Here is a 20,517-nt window from a genome sequence, read left to right as displayed (position 1 = left end):
TTTGATGGATGGGTACACGACTAAAACCTGAGAAAGGGCCAATTCAATTTCACTGGAATCATCCAGCAGCGAGGTGCCATTCAGTCTTTGCGCGATAGAAAATGGGCCAATTCATTGTTACAGCATCAGTGGTCAGACACAATCAGCCTAGTTTGCATATTCTCCACTGCCACCCCCTCCACCCACATCTCTCTCTCTCTCTTCTTTAATAACAGATGTGATACAAACTGTATCATTTCTCTGATTCATAGGTGGGGGGGGAGAGAACAGGTGGCTCATTACATTATTTGAAGTAACCAGATGGTGTTGGGTTGCTTTGCAAGTCTTATAGCAGGGGTGTCAAACTTGCAACGTCACGTGACGTGTCGCGACGTATCATGACTTTCCCCCCCCCCATTGCTGGAGCTGGGGTGGGTGCAGTTTCGGCATGATACATCCGGCCCGCGGGCTGGCAGTTTGACACCCCTGGCTTATAGTCTATCCCTAGTGCATGTGATGAGGTCATCTCAAATATGAAGCTACAATTCTAAGGTTTAGATTTAGCAAGCCAGGACAGAGAAGAAATGGTCAGTTGGAAGTTGGAGCCATGTGGAGAAGCTAATGGCATTCTAAGTTCTGGTTCTGCTAAACTCCTTGCCTGTCAGCAACAACAACATGAAAGCTGATCATGAAACCAAGGAGTAACAGCGTAGCAGATGATAACCCATTGTGAGTACGGAATACTAATGTTTCAAAGCAGTGTTGACTTCTTAGCAAAAAGCAACATAAGGAAGAAGCTCTGCCAAATTTGCACTCATCGCTACTACTGCAAAGGTCCTATACAACTATTGATGGTTGGGTTGGATTGGGTGTTTTTGCTGGTGGAATATTTAACAAGATGTCTAATGATGGCTGATAATTACCGACAGTTGCTAAAAGAAACAGGCAGCCTTTCAAAAGGTCTGGCCCACAGTAACAGTTAGGGGTTTGCTGGTCAACAATTTTGAATTCTGCAATGAAAATCACTAGCATTTCAAATCTGGGATAAAATGTGGTCAACAATTTTCAAGAGAAGACTAACATAAAATGTATTGTAGTAAAGAGTTTGCTTGCATATGACCACCTCTCCAAGATGACACATGAAACCTTGGGGCTTCCCCATCTCAGTTAACAAAACTGCAGTTTTAAAATGACCCAGATGGAGTCAAGCTATTCTCTAAAGCACCTGAAGGCAGGACTAGAAGCAATGGATGAAAATTAATCAAGGAGAGAAGCAACCTAGAACTAAGGAGAAACTTCCTGACAGTTAGAACAATTAACAAGTGGAACAACCTGCCTTCAGAAGCAATGAATGCTCCAACACTGGAAGTTTTTAAGAAGAGACTGGACAGCCATTTGTCCAAAATGGTATAGGATTTCCTGCCTGAGCAAGGGATTGGACTAGATGACTTCCAAGATCCCTTCCAACTTTATTATTGTTGTTGTTGTTGTTGTTATGCAGGTATTTCCATGCTCTCATTATCATCCCAGTTCCCAAATCAAGCTTGCTTTTCTCCCTCCTTCGTAGATATACAGTATTATCAATTGCAAATGAAGTCTCAAGAGGTCTTGACAATCCCTTTGGGCTTATAAAAAAATTACTGACACAGACAAAACCATCACAGCCATTAGTAATAAAAAGAGCATCTTGTCAGCAAGAATTAGTATTTAAAATTACTTATATACATCAACAGTCTGCCCTTTGAAAATCTAATTAACCCAAAAATTTGCAAATGACCAACTGAGATGACCTGGTAGAGTTCTCTGGGGGGAAAGGATCTCCAAAACAAATGTAAACAAAACAAACAAACAAGTTTTGGCTGAGAGGTCTCATTGCTTCTGAGACCCTCCCAGGCCAATGAATACATTCATAATTAAGAATAAGGAAAACGGAAGGCATGCATGTACTGTAGGAAAATGACACTACGTTGCTTTGATCCTTTGCCAGCCGAAAGGCCACCTCGTTCCACAGTGGGATTTGTACTGTAAGCCTAACAGGCATTGCATAAACTCACAATTGTAGAAGTCTCTGGAGAGCCCAATTATTCATATCATAGCAGTAGGATTCATTCAAGGCAAGAGAAAGCGAAAGAGGCTGCAGAGCTGACCTCGGTCTCAGGAGACTTCTGCTGTTTCGGTGCTGTCACAAATTTATTGCCTGCCAACCAAAGCAGCAAACTGCATACAAGGTATTTAAATTAACATAAGGATTATGTTATGGATGTCATGTTCCTTGAGCCTGTTCCTTCCCGTCTCCAGCTCGGCCGTATTTAGTATAACAGCAAGATTTGGCTCACTTCTATTCTCCACCCAATTAAATCATAGCTTTAGACAAGTCTCCATCACAATTTTCATCAGCCCCATCCCTGTCATTGCCGCTACTACTCCTACTGCTGATCTTGATTTAAAATCAGCATTAAAACACAAACAACAGAGGGTAAATTAAAAAAGCATGAAATAACACACTCCTTGAAATAATCGAGGGGAAGAATGAGGGGGGGGGAACCAAACCAAAGCAAAAGGACGCCAACAGACAGAAATCCTGGATGAAAAGAGAGGGTCTTCAAGAGGAACTTAAGGGAGTCCTTGTAAGGGTCTCCACCAAATTCAGAGATGGCATTCTAGGGACTCATAGCCTGGCCTGTGTCCTCTAAACTGACCTACTATTTTTGGTGACAGAGAAGAACTCTGTTTCATTACAAGCATTGAAGACCAATTCAGCTTTTTTGTCCAGCATCATCATTTCACATCTTTTTTAATATTCACCTCAGGCAACAAAATGCCAATGCCTGGTCTTCACCCTCTGAGCACCCCTGAGGGCCTTGCTAATCAACCTCATAGCCCAGTGAAGATAACCAAAGGCTTTCCAAATGTTTTGCGCTTCAACTCCTGCCAAACCAACCAGCATGGACAATGATAAGGGACTGTAGGAGCTGGTACAGCCTTGTAGTAAGCCACTATCCTTTTCTCGTCTTCCCTTTGGCGTCTGAACCACAGCTGAGATCTTGCCAGATTTATTTAACTTCTGAACCAAAACATTCTTCTCTCACCTTCTTTTTGCAAACAAGAATTCACATGCCTTCATTGGTATACCTAAATTATACATGCCCTTAATCAGAAGAGGTGGGAAGCAAATAGAAAGAGTAAATCCAAAGAAATGCCTTGCTGAGATAAGCTTATTCTTTCCCTAATAAACTTTGATTTATTAGAAATGAAGACTTTTACAAGCCACAGTATTTAAAGAACCAGAAACCCACACAACAGATTTTGTTTTCCAACGACACAAATCTCCTTGTTATGAGACAGTCTCTCCAGCAGATATTGGGGAAGGAAACTCACAATCAAATTGCTTCAGTTTACCCTACTCAATTTTGAAATTCTAGAAAAGGCCTCATGTTCTACCACTCACCTCCCCTTACCCACCCCCCAAAAGTATGCTATCAATATTCCTGGAAATAAGAAATAGATGAAAGCATTTGCCTGATTTGTTTTCCCTTGCTCACTTTTTTTTAAAGAATGAAATTCTTTCTGCCTCATTTATAACAAACGATATGAATTTCAATAAATTCTTATTAAAACACAAAGCAAACTAAATCATCGTTATGTGCAGAAACTGCTCCGGGATATTTTGTTAATCCTAAACATTAATCAGCTTGATGTGAATTCATAAGCTAACGAACCTAGCCTACCCACATTCCGTTCCCTTTTTATATAAGTTGGAAGGCATAAGAATATTTCTATCCACTTACAGCCATGTTTTGTATCTCACACCTCTCTATAGCATGGCAAGAGAATTCAATCCATTCAATTAACATTATCGGTGGCTTCGTTAGTTTTGCCGTGAAAGAAATTCAGGTTGACAACTTAAGTTTTTCTTATTTCATAATTCAAGTTTGCTTATCACTTCAAAACTCTGATTTCAACAGAAGAAAAACTGTGCATTGTTTTATTTGATAAAGCCAAGATGAGGAAAACAGAGAATTCTCAATGTAAGCGTGGAGCATTTGCCATCTTGCAGCCATCTGCCACTCATCATATCTCCCTCTTGAGAACTTGCTCAGATGTTGTCTGTTCCCTTCCCCAAAAGCAGGAGGAAAGATCCCATCCTGCTGGTTCAAGGAGCTTTCTAGAAGACACCTGTCTGATCAGCAGATGCTCTCCAAGCATCAGAGAAGATGCCGTAAAGCATTTACTTTTTGGCAAATGTTAAATGCAAAACGCATTGGGGACAAGGAAACTTTCCGTGCAGCATCCTTTGAATTGAATAAGATCATCCAGTTATTCCCAGCAGCAAGGAGAAGCAGAGATGGACAAATGGGTTATTTTATCCAAAGAAGAGAATATGTTTAACTTAGTTTCTATTCGGAAATGTTGTGCTTGCAATGAAAAAAAAATGAAATTTTGATTTTGTTTTTGCTAATTAGATAGGTTTGTTGCTATAGAAATGGCCAGTGCATACTGTTGTATAAAAGTAAAAAGTTGAGATTATAATGTTATCTTCTATTGTGCTAAAGAGAGTTGGAAAATGGTGCTTTTTTCTTTCCTTTTTCCTCTTTATACCATGGGTTTTTTTTCTTTTCCTTCCCCCTCCTAGTTTTCTACTACTTTTTTGAATTTCTCTTTGTATTTTATATTTTGATAAACTAATAAAATGTGAAAAGGAAAGATCATCCAGGTAGCCAGAGAAGCTACCTGGCTGAATAAGTGACTTAACCCAGGTAGTCCTCCAGTTATGAGCGTAATGGAGCACGCTCATAATGATCCTAATTCATGATAGTCCTAAACCATGACCGACTCAATTTTACCATCTTTTTTGTGATGGTTATGGCAGTCGTTCAGCAAAGGCCACAGTCATTAAGCAAATCAATGATTCACTATGGGCACCGGTTTGTGAAAACTGTAAGTAAATGCTGGTTTTCAGCAAAACAGTCATAAAACACGGTCATGTGAATGCAGGAAGCTGAAAACAGCCATTAAGTGTGGCCTGGTTGCAAACTGGCTGAAGTCCAGTCATGTGATCATGAAGGGGTGTGGCCATCAGAGATGGGAGGTGGTCATCAGAACTTCAAATATAGGTCATTCCCCCCCAAAGCTATGTATGTCGAGGACTATCTATTCTATACTGTCAATTTTTCAAAGAACCAACGGGCCACTTCTTGGTCAGTTCTAGCATACTCTAAATGATTCAAATTGGAGCATTCTTGTGCTGCTTTCCTATATGTGCCAGATCTCACTTCTACATTTGCAGAATAGTTTTTACGTACTGTTTCTCCAGGACCGTAAATAACAGAAACAATGAACATGCTAAGAATATACAGTCAAGAGTAATTTATTAATTGATAAAATTAAACACTGGGTTAGCAAATTACAAGTCGCTTCAAAAATATCATCAATATGTTCATCACTGGGGAAGATTTGAGAAACTTTCCCAAAACCTGGAAGAAACCAAGAGGGCCCAGACACATTTCAATTAAATGAGAAAAGCTTGTCACTTTCTTGAATAGCTGTTTTAGTGCTAATGAAAATTTAGATCATCCGTTTTCTGCATGAGGTACCTTGCCAATTATAGGGGAAAAACCTTTATTTGTAGTTTACCTGATTTTAAAATGATACTCAGTCAGATAGTCTTCCTTTCTTCCTTCCTTCCTTCCTTCCCTCCCTCCTTCCCTCCCTCCTTCCTTCCTTCCTTCCTTCCTTCCCTCCCTCCCTCCCTCCTCCCAAAGCTATAACCCCAATCTCCCCCGCAAAAAAAATGCTGAAAGAAATTCTGAATCATTTTGAAGGCGCCATCATAAAATAGCAGCTTTTGCAGGGTTTTGAAGGAGAGAAACATGAAGGACATAAAAGAAAAGATAGCTGGTTTAGTACTTAGAGAAGTACAGATTTGTCCCCCACAAGGCACAATGAAGCATCATTTTGAATCACTTCTAATCACAGACTGATACATGACTGTAAAATGCTTTTATAGTTTCCCAAGACCAGAAGAGTTGATCTAGTCTTCAGGAGCTTTTAGAGCTCCTTCAGTCTTGAAGCTTTTCATCTACTTGCTGACCACATCCATTTTGCTGGGTAGAAATCAGGAATTGTCGTGTAATAAATGTTATATTGTATTGCCTAAGCCAGAAGTGTCCAACCTTGCCAACTTTAAGACTTGTAGACTTCAACTCCCAGAATTCCCAAGCCAGCCATGCTGACTGAAGGAATTCTGGGAAATTGAAGTCCACAGGTCTTAAAGTTGCCAAGATTGGACACCCCTGACCCAAGCTAAAGAAAATGCAGGGTGATGGAGTGGCTATCAACAGAATTCTTGTTTTAATAAGATGCAAAACTCATCACAAGCAATATATGTATATAGTAATCAGAGAGATTTTCCGGGGGCAGAAACATTTGCTGGCCTTAATACACATCTATTGTTGTTCCTGGATGACTTTAACAGCTAAAAATTCTTTAAGGATTATTATTCTCTAGGAAAGACTCCATGAGTCCATAATTGACTTTTCCTTGAAATTAAATGTTGAGGCTTTGGTGCTCAGGCCTGGACAGAACGGAGGAAGAACCAATAAAATAAAACAGGGGAAAGAGCAGAGCAAAGAGAGAAAAGAAAGAGGTTTCTTTCTTCACTGTGAAGCTTGGGAAAGTCCATCATGATATGTTTGTAAGCCCATTACTAAAAGATGCCTGAGGGTGATAGGCAAAGGATGGCCTTTGGGGGGAAAAGGCATTATCAAGAGAAAGGTAGAATAAAACTACTAAATTGCATATTGATTTGCCTGATAGCATTAGGTTATCAATTAAGAAGCTATTGCCCCAGGGACAGCAGATGTTAATTCATGTATTAGTAACCTTGATTTTGCTTCTTTTCAACCAGCACAGCCCCTGTACTAAGTTTGTTTATCATTGTTAGACAAGCATTCTTTTTGCTTTCTTTCAATAAGAGCAAAACAATTAGCTCTTCTGGGTGAAATGAAAAATGAATGGGGGGAAAAATTTAGAATTTAGATCAGTGAGATATAACTTCCTTAGTTTATCACTCAGTATTTCAGTGGGAACTAAGAGGTAGGACAGGATATACTTTTTCTGTTCCTCACACTGACTGAGTTCACATCAAGATTTGTTTAATGATGGTTGTTCAATAAACATACTTGGCTGACTTCATACTATACCTGAAAGTCCTAAATCAGGAATTTGCAAGCTTTGAGAGGTCAAGAATCCAGTTCAGCCTTCTGACCTTCTACATCAGGTGTCTTCAAACCTGGCCCTTTTATGACTTGTGGACTTCAACTCCCAGAATTTCTCAGACAGGCACACTGGCTGAGGAATTCTGGGAGTTGAAATCCACAAGTCTTAAAGTTGCCAAGTTTGAAGACCCCTGTTCTACATGGCCAGAGGAAGTCATTTGGTGATGCACTAACCGCCAAAGGAGAATGGGGGTTGTGATGGTTGTTTACTTGTTTTTGTGGGGAGGGGGATAAAGGCTTAGGAATGTGGGCAGGAGACCTGGCAATGTGCTGAAATCTGAGTCTAAAATTCTGCCACCGAATTTGTATGAAGCAGTTTGGGAGAACTCACAACTCTGAGCGAGCAAACCACATGCCAGGTTAATCTAAGATGGGACTATAGTCATTCAGCACAGACAATCAGCAGAGTTTGTTTGACTAAATTTGCAATTGATCAGTAGGCCATTGTATCCTAAACTTCTGACTGTATGGAACTGCACTCACAAAGTTAGCTTGATCCAGTTTTTCTGTGAGGGTCCCTCAATAATTCCAAGTATTTTAATTGGGAGGTGTGTTTTTCCCCTCCAAAACACCTTAAATAACCCCTCAATCCAACTAATACGGCATTGGTGAGGCTTACTGGATTTTTCCAGATTTACCTGTAGATTACAGAAACCTGGGATTATAAAATTGTTTAGTAATTAAGCATGCAAGGTGTTTGAGCAATGATGGCAGAAAAACTCCCAGTGATCTGGTTCACACACTTTTTTAATTTTATTTTACTGCTCTGCCCTCTCTCTGATTCTCGGTACCTACAAACCTCATCATGTTTGGATGTAGACTGAGGAGCACACAGATGAACTCTTGAGTTACTGTCTCTCGTAAAATACTCTGCCATTCAGAAACCAGCCTGAGACATGATTTGTAGCCTGTCTTTTGAAAGCATGCATTATTTACAGGGACTTCAAATCTGCTCCTATCCCACAAGCTTCCAAATTTAGTTATAAAGTGCCTTCTTTTCTCCCAACCTCTCTAGTGGTTAAAAACCTTCCCACCAAGCATTATTACATTATGCAGGCTGTGAAGCAAAGATGCTGATGAATATTTAGATTTTTTTCTACCTCTGCCTCCCTCCCTCCTTTTGTAATCAGACAGGAAATTGGGGATGCCAAAGTAAATGACTAAATTAAACCCACTTCCACAAGTATTTAATGGGTTGGCAGTTTGCACAATCCAAGGGAGTTCTGTGAAATGTTTACACAAGCAGATTAAAGCACCTTGAAAGCCAATCCAGGATATTGTAGCTCGGGAGTTGCAAAAGCAAGCTATTTTCTCCTTTCCCCAGAAATCATGTAGTGTAGGTTTGAGGGACAGGGTGACTTGTGAACCTCAGCGTAAATTCTTGTGGCTTCCTGGTGCTGGCTGAGGACAAACGAGAGGCTGTCCCTTCCCCCAAAATCCTTTCCCTCATTTAGCTTTGTCTCAATTTGCCTCAGCTTCACAACTCAACTCTGAGCAGTTCACCCCAAAAAGAAACTCAGAGGATCTTTGCAGACCTTACCAGAGTCTGAGGAAGTGAGCTGTAGTTTTCAAACCTTTTTCATCACATCTGTTAGTCGGAAGGTGGTTAGGTGTGTGGGAAGTCAGCTCCCTAGAGAAGGAAATATTAAAAGGGCAGAAAAATATATTTCCTCAAAAGGATTTTAAAAGCAGAAACCAAGCCTGCCCCCAAGTCTCTCTGTCTCAAGCAAAAGCCAGCTCTGTACAAATGCAGATGTAAACCATCAGGAAAGTTAGAGCTAGAAGCTTAGGAAGACAAAGACACCTAAAATCTGCATACCCACCCAAATTCTAAGAGTCATTAGCCCCAGCACCAGGGAAGCAGGATCTAACCGTTGGGACATAATAGGATTAACCCACCACAATCAAGAATACCAGAAAGGCACACCCAGACTCAAGTCAGAATATGTGACACAGAAAATACAAAGCCTAAAACAGGAACAGGAAACTACTCCAAACAAAAGGCTTCAGAGGGTATAAAAACCCACTCCCCACATGTGCTCAGCCCTTTTTCTCTCCCTTTTTCTGCCAGAGCCATCTTTCTGTCTGGCTCTTCAATAAACTGCAACCTTCTTTCTAAAGCAGTCACCATGATGTTTATCCCCAGCTTGGATGAACCAGGATGAAGACTTTTCCTTCAACAGGTGGTTCCAGATTCCTTCAGATTTCTGGCTGCCAAAGACTTAACACAGGTCTCTTCCCGCAATGCCAAAGGAGAAGAGATCCCGCTAAGAATAAAAGATTTTTCTTCCCAATCTAGATGAAAATTCTCCTGCACAATTCTCTCCCTTCATATTCAGTTTGGCAGACGTGTAGAAGAATTTCCCAAAGGACTGGGGTTTGAGACATAGCTTGGATTTCTCTCTCACCTTGTTCCTTAATTAGTAACTAAAAGATCATATTTTTTTAAAAATAACTTCTTGGATGAAATACTCAGGGCCCCTGGGATTTTTAACCTGATAGACTTATTAAAAAAGAAGAAGCAATCTGCAATATTTTACTTCTTTTGCTGTTTCGTGGTCCTGTTCAGTCTAAGGTACAGGCAGTCCTTGACTTATAACAGTTAGTTTAGTGACCGTTCAAAGTTACTATGGCCCTGAAAAAAGTGTTTTATGATTGTTTTTCACATGACCGTTGCAGCATCCCCCCATGGTCACATGATCAAAATTCAAACAGTTGGGCAACTGAGTCATATTTATGACGCTTGCAGTGTCCTGGGGCCAGGTGAATCCCTTTTGCAACCAAGCAAAGTTAATGAGGAAGTCAGATTCTCATTAACAACTGCAGAGGCAGGACAGGTCGTAAAATGGGGCAAAACTCACTTAACAAATGTCTCCCTTAGCAACAGAAACTGGGCTGTAAGTTGAGCAGTGCCTCTATTAACTCCAAACGGTTCTATCAACAGATAACACCTTATGTCAACAAGATTCATAAGAGAAAAATGCCGTCTTGATCCAAAGTTTGCATTTTTGTCTACAAATATATGAGTAATGCTGCTGCAATGGACCTTTTGAAAAGAAGGGAGAAGGAAGCAAAACCTCAAGAAACCATCAGCAAAGTGGCTGCAGCAAGGCCACTGGCCACAACAGCCGAGTTCAGTTTTAAGACTGAGTTCCCGCTTACTGTGTACGAGAACTGAAAGGCACAAGAGCACTTAAGTATGGGGGGGGGGGGAATCTTCAAGACTAACATCCATTCAAAGAGCCTATCTCAATTAATTTCTCCAAGTAGTGGTTCAACCAATATCTGAGTGGACACTATGGAAATTAGAACATATAAACTTTCAAATGGCAGCAGAGCAACGCTGCAAATGTCTTTCGCTGGACTATTTGATTGAATTCAATGTGAAGGATCCCCTGGTTCAGTGTTTGATGTAACCTCATAAAATCTGTTTTCTGACATCTCCTGAACAGAAAACCTAATGTTTTAGTTTTATTCTTATCTGTTGGAGCCAGGGGGAAGAATCAAGTAGGGAACTAGTCTAAGGTGCTTATGTAGGCACAAGAAGGTGAAATATGGCCCCTCTTGAATGCCATTGAACCTTATCTAGTCTTTCCCAGGTGCACTTTGAGAAGATTTCTGTGTTTGGGCATGAGCAATAAATCAGCTAATTGAATTCTTTATGTGTAAATCTGGTTATTCACACCTGACAATATTTAATTTATCTTGCTTACATTAGAAGGCATATAGACCAGGGCTTTTTAACCAGTGGTACGGGTACCACCTGTGGTACATTGACACCTGGCAGGTGGTATGCGACCATCCTAGAAAAGTGGTAGTGGGAGAGGGGAATGAGCTGAACCGGTGGCAGCACCGCACAAGCCTGAGCGAGAGATGGCTGGAGCTGCAGGGCTGTCAGGGCTCAGTGGAAGCGCCAGGATCAGCGCCAGGCTCCAGCTGGAGCTCGGCGCTGATCCTGGCGCTTCTGCTGAGCCCAGAAGAAGTGCCAATCAGCTGGAATGTTGCAGCGTCTCCAGGGTCTTATAATTTACATTCAGATGCTTGGCAACTGATTCATATTTATGACGGTCCCAGTGTCATGTGAAGTGACCAAAATCTACTGCAACCATCCAGCAGATGGATGGAATAAAAACCGCACCTCCGCTGCCAATCCTTAACAGAAATGCTCACAACAATGAAAACCTCGGACAGGAGGAAGAGCGCCGCCAGGCGGGCAGGCAGGTGTCTTGCTCGGCTGTGGCTTGGGGGGCACTTTTTTCAGTACCATTGTAACTTCGAACAGTCACTAAGCAAACTGTTTTAAGTCGAGGATTACCTGTACTTTATCACTTTTTTCCTTTTTTGGGGGGTCATCAAGTTTTTGACACCTTGCTAGGCGACTGGTGGTACTCAGATGTTGCCATATCCTAAAAGTGGTACAATGGGTGAAAAGGTTGAAAAGCCCTGATATAGACTATCCTTTCATATGGGTTTTGTATCATTCTAACTGTCATGAGTTCTTCCAAAACTTCATGGGATTAACAATTGTGGGGGGGAAAGAGTTGTGCTTGATTCAAAACATGGTTTGATTTTTACCTGTTCCAAGAAGTCAAATAAATGCATTTTAATGTTAGGTAGACCTTTGCTGTGTGCCAAATTTGATTTTACTGGGGAGATTGATCAGGGGAGTTTTGTTCCGGTGTGTTTTATTTATTTATTTATTTATTGCAAACTAATTTCAGGACTATTTATTGGAAAGGCAGGACATAAATCCAATAAATAAATAATCTGCCTTTTAATATTTTTTTTCGAGGGTCAATTATGTCTAGCAGGCCTCCTCTTCCATGTGTCTTCAAAGCTTGTGGCTGTTTAGATTTACCTTCCTCTCCGTCTTTAATCTTAGGCAGGCATAGAAAAAAAAAGTGTTTCCTTTCCTTTCAAGCCTGCTGCTTGTTATCTTGGGTTTAATTTTTCAAAATAAGCCTCTTCAAAGATTTCTGGATGACTCTTGGGGTACTGGGGTGGGGAGGTGTAAAAGAAACGTCTCTAAATCTCACTGCCCTTCTCTGGACTCTGCTGTGTGTAAAAAAAACAGTCCCTTCCCTTTTTCTTTTAAGGGTGATTTTCACAGTGCTTTCTTGGAAAAGATCCAAAATACCTACTTGTGTGTTCATGGGGTTCATTACTTAGATGATGTGATAGTTCATTTATCAGAGAGGATTTTCAATCCATGGATTTACAGTATTTTAACTCTGCTGACCAGGAAACAAGGAACATATTAGAACATATATAGCATGAAAAGGCTCTTCTATGTCAGTGGTGACCTTCCATCTGTCTGGACATTTGGCTCAAGATCCTAGGTCAGGGGCAACTTTGGCTCTTTTATGACTCGTGGACTTCAATTCCCAGAATTCCTGAGCCAGCCATGCTGGCTCAAGAATTCTGAGAGTTGAAGTCCACGATTCATAAAAGAGCCAAGGTTGTCTATCCCTGTCCTAGGTCATTGTAAATAGAGTTAAATTCTAAGTTTCAGATTTAAGTTTTAAATCCTCTCAATACTATCCAATGAAAGTTGAATAATAATAATGATAATAATAACAATAACAACAACAATAATAATAGAATGACTATGGCAAAGGCAAGCAAGGATAGTATCAATAGTCATAGGCACCTTGGACGCAATCCCAAAACAACTGGAGCACCACTTGAACACCATTGTTATTGACAAATTCACCATTAGTCAATTGCAAAAGGCGGTCTTACTAGGAACTGCTTCCATCCTGCGACGATATCTGTAATACCATCAAACATCCACATCTGCCTATCCCAGCTCCTTGGTAAGGACTCGATAGGTTGACAAAAATGCCAAATCCAGTCTGAACATCTGGCTGACTGTGAGATGATCAGTAATAATTATATTATAATTTATTATTACATAATTATATATTATAATAACAATGGCAGCAGCCCTGTTTGCCGAATACATCAAATGGGTAGAAGATTCATTCAGGCTCTTCCTGAGGTTCCAGGAAGATAAGGATAATTACAGTGATACACAGTGGTACCAGATACCTTGGTATTCATCCTTAATTGCTTCCAGGAGGTGCAATGAGTACCAAAAATGATGAGTATCAAATGAATTTTTCCCATAAGGAATAATGTAGTGGGTCACAAGGCAGCCAATACTGACAAATTCTAGCTTGTGTGTTGAGTGCCAAACAAACAATGAGTACTAAGACAAAATTTTCACGTCAAAATGCATTATCAAATTTGTTGAGTTTCAAAGCAGTTGAGTACCAAGTACTGTATCACTGTATAGAGCATACCTGGAAAAAAAAAACAATTGTTGGTCAGACCTCTGGAGCAATGAGCGTTCCTATTATTTTCTATAACGGTCCCTTCTTTATTCTTTCGCTTAGATCTGAAAGGAGTAGTTTCAGCCAAGAATGATATCCGAGTTGAGATTGTTCACAAGGAGTCTGCCTCCAGCAGAGAAAGTGAAGAACACCCAGCAATCAAGCAGTTAATGGTAAGGATTCATTCTGGCTTCCCTTAATCCATTCAGCTGTCCCTCCCTCATAACAATAATGAGTGCGGACATATGTTTTTTAGTGTGGGAAAGCCTATGACAGGAAGGTATGCCGTTTCAAAATTTAACACATTGCTCAGAGCTGTTAAAATCACAGAGTGCAGCTGTATTAATGCAGACAAGACAAAGAGGAGAGATTGACTACTGCTGTCGGCAAATAGCCTGCGGACTCTGATGAAAAGTAAGGTTTCCTATTCCTTGATGGAGAAGTTGACATGACCACCAGTGGACCCAAAGGATGTTAAGCAGTGCATTACCATCACTCCGTCATCTATTTAAGCATAAACAACTAAGATGCATGTTCAGTTACAAGATGGATACACCAAGTCTTTCAACAGGGGAAGCTTGTTGGTTACCTCATTACTGTCAAATCAAGCATAGTTGGGTGACCTGAAATTACACGCCATTCCAACTATCTCTCAGAGATGATTCAGGATGATTGGATGCCTGGGGCTACATCTAAATGTTATCTCCCATAGCAGTAAAAATAAAATATTAAACAAAATATGCTGCTAATCGAAATGGACAATTCACCTTGAGTTACAGTTCAACAATTTTGCTACCTCTTTGCAGTGTGAAACATCACATGCTGAGGTCATGTGAGGCCACCAGTGGCCTCCCCAAACCCCCCCAAAAGTGTTTTTTGTTGTTGTTCAGTCACTAAGTCATGTCCAACTCTTTGCAACCCCATGGCCCATAACATGCCAGGTCTCTCCTATCTTCCACTATCTCCCAGAGTTTGTCCAAATTCATGTTCATTGTATCAAGGACACTGTCTCTAACCATCTCATTCTCTGCTGTCTCCTTTCTCCTTTTGCCTTCCATCTTTCCCAACATCAGGGTCTTTTTCCAGTGAGTCTTCTCTTCTCATTTGGTGGCCAAAGTATTTGAGTTTCCGCTTCCAAAAAGTGTTACAGTACCAAACCGTAATTTTTAGAGCATCCAGAGAGGGAAAATACTTTATGCACAACTGGAGAGTATGAAAATTACTCTGCTTTAATTGAAGTCACATTTTCCTTATGACCCTTGCTCCTTAAAATGTAGCTCCCAGCTTGCTTTTCCATAGCTAATTTCAACCCTTTGGCCCCAAAGACACTGTCCTATTATAAAGATTGGTAAACGTAGACTAGGTCATAGGGAGAGTTGACTCATCCAAGGAGTTTGCTATTCAGTCTTCATACTGCTGAGTACATCAAATAGCTAATCTGCCATGAGGAGAATGAGGAACTCTCCATTGTTTAGCATTCTCTCTCCATTGGACCACCAAATTCTGAATTGTCCTTTGTTTTATTTTTGAAACTCTCAGTAAGAACAAGAATCACACAGTTGGATTTTGTGCAGGCTTCTCAAAGTTAAAATCCGAATGGATACCGATACCAAGCTTACTTGGCCCTGAGTTTAAATAGCCAAGTTAAATTTTCATAGAATAGCTTATCTTATTACTGTAGTGTTCTATATACTCCTTTATTAATTCTTGTGCAATACATTCCCAATTTACTACCTTTCAATCTGAGCTCAACTACACATTTAAATTTAAATAGTTTTTTTAAAAAATTTATAACTCTCCCATAATGCGAGGAGGGAGCATGCGTTTTGCATATAGAAGGTTCTCAGTCCAGTCTTCATCTCCTTCACCTATTGTAACTACTACCAGAAGGGACAACTCAAAGAAAAATGAAGCCACGGTCTGATCTGATAATAAACTGGTTTCCATTCTCCCATTTATCAAGGCTGATGAAGCTATGGGTCTTCCTTTTCCTCCTTCCTCTTCCAAAATATCCAGTTATCCCAAAGATTGTCTGTTTATTTGTTAAATTTCTACACTGTCCATCTTACCTAAGTGAATCTGGGTGGTTTACAACAATATGCACATTGTTATATCTTAAATCAGTTTTTTTACATTAAGACAGCAGCATCTAAAAATCAGACACAAAGATCCAACAGCTTCCCAAAGCCCTTTTTAGTTCCATTTGATGCTAGCCAGGAACATTCCTTTTGCCTGGGAATAAAATGAGCATATCAAGCTATAGAGAGTGTCAGTGGGAAAAAGCCAGGGGCAATATCTTCAAATCAAATCAGAACAGCTTGGAGGTCTTCTAGTCCAATCCCCCCCCCCCAAGCAGGAGACCCTACACTATTTCAGATAAGTGGCTGTCCAATCTCTTCTTAAAAACCTCCACTCTAGCTTCTGAAGGCAAGCTGTTCCAGTGCTTAATTGTTCTCACTGTCAGGAAGTTTCTCCTTAATCCCAGGTTGCTTCTCTCTTGATTAGTTTCCATCCATTGTTTCCTGGCTTGCCTTCTGGTGCTTTGGAAAATAAGCTGACCCGACAATAGTTTGTCTAACATCCCAGAGGGGTCCCAGTCTGTACTTTCTAGCATGCTTAGCAAAATAAGTAGTTCATTCCCACTTAGTGCCATCTCTCTCTCTCTCTCTCTCTCTCTCTCTCTCTCTCTCTCTCTTCAATCCTTGCTCCCGGCAGGAGCAACTAATGAAGACTTCCCTTCTCATGATTAAAAAGCCTCTGTATCTTTCCTCCTCATTGCTTGCAACACTAGGCATATGATCCTACCTCCTAGCAATAACAGGTCCAGCCTGGGCACATTCAAATTACATCCTAATAAGAATTATTAGGCAGAAATTTGTCAATGAGCTGACAGATTTGGATCCAACTTCATTAACATATGAGATACAATGAATCATTGGCAGGACTGCAAACAGCCCTGAGAGCCTGATGGAAATCAACCAGCCTGCTGTGCAAAGAGCAAAGGAATCTGGAGATGTGGCAGAAACCAACTGCTGTCCTATCCCCTCGGTCTAACTCCATGTTGAGTCTTCCTTCTTGGACTTCTGCCAAATTTCCACATCAGCCACCTGTCAAAAGTTGGCAACTTAAGATGTTTAAAAATGAGCTTCTCCATCATGCCAGCAATCATTGCTATGTTCAGCGGGCAAGTTGCTGTGTGTGTGGTGGGGTATGCGAGTGTGGAAGGAATACAGGCTTTGCAGAACAAATCTCTGAGCAAATGGAAGGAGGGAAGACCTTCTGTGCTGCTTTCCCATGCATTCCCCCCCTGTAGTAAAATGTGTAGTAAAATAATGAATATTTGAAATATCCATGGCCGAGAATGCTCCCACTTGGATGTAGAAGCTGTATAGAATTTTTTTCCTTCCTTATTCATTGTTAGTACTAAGACTTCCTTGGTTTAGCTTTTGAAAGAGGAGATGGAGGAGACAATGATTTCTTATACCAGGTCCCACTAATCCAAATGCTTCCTACTGGAGCTAACACATAGCACTCTTTCATTCCTTTATCCTTTTTTCTGTTGGAATCATTTCCAACCCAGCACACATGTTCAAGCAAAGCTCAATAGATAGCATCATCCATGAACAACTAAAGGAGACTCAAAAGATTTATCATGCAATAGGTTGAAGCTAATCCCCCAGGATATGCTGTATTCTCACATCCCACTTGCCTACAAAAATGGGAGTTTCAAACATCTTAGAATCAACCTTCGTCCTCTGATGTTGAGCTTCTCAGATAAAGACTGGGTGAATTATCACCAAGCTATTTTGTGGGTGCAGGCCCAAAGTCATTGTGCATGTTTGAAGAATAGGTCCTATTAGGAGAAGGTGGTTTCTTAGGAGTAAAGCTTGTTTGCAATCATCCTTATTCTGAATTTCTCCATAATTAACAGTTGGAGTATGAACAAAGTGCCAGCGTATCTCTGACTTTTAAGTTTTCAGTTTTAATAGACCAATGCAGAAGCAACATCTTGATATAAATACCTCATCAGGCTAATGGGTTTTTTTGTTTCTTTTTTGTTTTGTTTTTTTAATGATGTTACTGGGTTAGATTTGGACTTTGTTTTCAAATCTGGTCCTTGTCTACTGCTTATAGCTTCTTCCGCTTTATGCATATGCTGTATACTAACGGCTGACTCTGCTGTGAGGTTAGTGTTCTTGTTCAGAAGCAATTTGGGTAGAATTCTTGACGCTGAAGTCCAGACATCTTAAAGTTACCAAAGTTGAGAACCACTGCCCTAGTCAAAGCCAACATAGAAAAGAGGAATCCATAGACAGCTGAGTCAAGAATTATTATACTACCAAATGAGAAGTACAATCAGGAATCTGATGCAAAACTAAACCTGATGTTGAAAACTTGTGTGTGCCACGTGAGGTAGAAAAGGCCAAGAAACAGATTTGCAAAAAATTCCAGCTTGAAAACCTATCAAACTTTCTATTCCTTCTTGTACTGAACAAAACCAAGGCATTCTGATTTTTCTAAGTAATCTTTTTTCTGAAACTCCTCCCTTTGCTGTTTAATAATGCATCCCTACTTCTAAGACAGGTGTTCATTTTTTTTTTCCATAGAATTTCCATAGATGTCTTCCTGGAATTGATTCTTCCTGCAGAGTCATGCAATTTCTCCTCCACTGTGTTTTACCAGTGATACATGGGGCTGTGGAAAAGATTTTAGGTTAGGGATGTAACTATTTTGCCTTTTTCTTTTTTAAATCTCACACTTTGGAGGGGGGGGGGATAACGGTGTATTAAGAATTTCAGTCTGTGCAGCTGGAGCTCTCCAAGGTACTGAAATTCAGTTTGTTTCAGGATCAGCTAAACCAGGGGATCTTCAAACTTGGCCCTTTTATGACTTGTGGACTTCAACTCCCAGAATTCCTCAGCCAGGGTGCCTGGCTGAGGAATTCTGGGAGTTGAAGTCCACAAGTCATAAAAGGGCCAAGTCTGAAGACCCCTGAGATAAACTCTTACCAATAGAGATAGTCCACAATTGAGCTCAAAATTTCCATTGCTAAATTAGACAGTTGTTCAGTGAGTTTTGCCCCATTTTACGACCTTTCTTGCCACAGTTGTTAAGTGAATCACTGCAGATGTTGTTAGTAACACAGTTGTTAAATGAATCTGGATTCCCCATTGACTTTGCTTGTCAAAAGGTAGCTAAAGGTGACCCAGGACACTGCAACTATCATAAATATGAATCAGTTGCCAAGTGTCCAAATTTTGATCACATGACTGTGGGGATGCTGCAGCAGTTGTAAGTCATAAGTCACTTTTTTTTCAGTGCTGCTGTAACTTCAAACAGTCACTAAATGAACTTTTGTAAGTCAGGGACTAACTGTAATAGATCAGATGATCATTAAAATCTCTCTGTCTCTCTTGCTCACTAATGTAAACAATTTAAGTTCATTTTGGCATTTGATATCATTCACAGGTTTTTACCATTCTACCTCTCTTCTTTTACCCCCTTGTGTCTACTCAAGAGACACTTACAGAACTCTCTAATCATTCTATCTTGAGGCCCAGCATAGCCAAACTTAACTTGAATGAGGTTCCAAGTTTGAGCTCCTAAAACTTTTGGTAACTTTCAAGTTTCGTTCTTGACAATATCTGCCGCTGTTTACTGTAAAGATGAATGCACTATTTTTTCTCTCTACCTCTTTGTTCTATACTAGTTCCTATCATGAAATCCCATTCTTCTGATAAAGTGTTTCTAACACTCATCTATTATTATAACAAACCTTTTTTTAACTTCCTTGATCTCAGACTCAACTCTTTATGTTTACATAAGCAGTGTCTCATTACCTTTCAAAATTCGAATTTTCACTATAGTTTTTTTTTAATGAAGCTTTTCAATGCAACCCAGAATAATTTATCCCAGCAATAAGCCCTATTGCAGGTCTTTTCAACCAGTGGTACGGGTACCACCTGTGGTACATTGGCACCTGGCAGGTGGTATGCGACCATCCTAGAAAAGTGGTAGCAGGGGAGGGGAATGAGCTGAACCGGTGGCAGCGCTGCACAAGCCTGAGTGAGAGATGGCTGGAGCTGCAGGGATGTCAGGGTTTACTGGAAGCTCAGCACTGGAGCTCAGCGCTGATCCTGGTGCTTCTGCTGAGTCCTAAAGAAGCACCAATCATCTGGAAAGCAGTACTGATCCTAGCTCTTCTGCTGAGCCCAGAAGAAGCACGGATCAGCTGGAATGTTGCAGCATCTCCAGGGTCTTGTGATTTACATTCAAATGCTTGGCAACTGATTCATATTTATGATGGTCACAGTGTCCCAGGGTCATGTGAAGTGACCAAAACCTGCTGCAACCACCCAGCAGACGGGGAGAATAAAAACCAAACACCCCACCCCCACTGCCAATCCTCAACAGAAATGCTCACAACAATGAAAACCTCGGACAGAGAGCGCTGCTGAGTGGGCAGGCAGGTGTCTTGTTCGGCTGTGGCTTGGGGGCACTTTTTTCAGTGCCACTGTAACTTCGAACAGTCACTAAGTGAACTGTTGTAAGTCGAGGACTACCTGTACTTTATCACTTTTTCCTTTTTTTTTGTCATCAAGCTTTTGACACCTTGCTAGGCGACTGGTGTTACTCAGATGTTGCCATATCCTAAGAGTGGTACAATGGGTGAAAGGTTGAAAAGCCCTGTCCTATTGCATTCAAGGAATTAATCATTGTGGTGCTTATCCATTTAAAGGGTGAAAAAGCTTTTGATGTCTGGGAACACTGCATCTTTTCAACTTGAGTCATTTTTGGCTTCTACTCAATGTGATGTTTCCTAGGGAATATGTTGTTGTTAGGATAAGCATGCAAACAATTCCTGTTCCAAAGAAACCTCATTTATTTTGACAGGTAGTATGGCTCTTTCTTCCTTAACTTCAAAT

General features: G+C 40.6%; 1 protein-coding gene across 3 annotated transcripts in view; it reads left to right on the top strand.

Moving 5' to 3' along the window:
• The window catches only part of KIRREL3 (kirre like nephrin family adhesion molecule 3), a 131,805-nt gene that overhangs the window by 93,130 nt on the left and 18,158 nt on the right, over positions 1 to 20,517 (top strand). For all 3 annotated transcript variants that reach the window (XM_039356456.1, XM_039356455.1, XM_039356454.1), the window contains one exon: positions 13,655 to 13,764. In XM_039356456.1, coding sequence (XP_039212390.1) covers positions 13,655 to 13,764 — 110 coding nt within the window. The remainder of the gene's footprint in view (positions 1 to 13,654; positions 13,765 to 20,517) is intronic.

Source organism: Crotalus tigris, unplaced genomic scaffold, assembly GCF_016545835.1.
Source record: "Crotalus tigris isolate CLP2741 ecotype Arizona unplaced genomic scaffold, ASM1654583v1 scf7180000018825.4774228, whole genome shotgun sequence".
NCBI lineage: Eukaryota > Metazoa > Chordata > Lepidosauria > Squamata > Viperidae > Crotalus > Crotalus tigris.
Note: the sequence above shows the minus strand (reverse complement) of the source record. Positions and strands in the feature narration are given on the sequence as shown.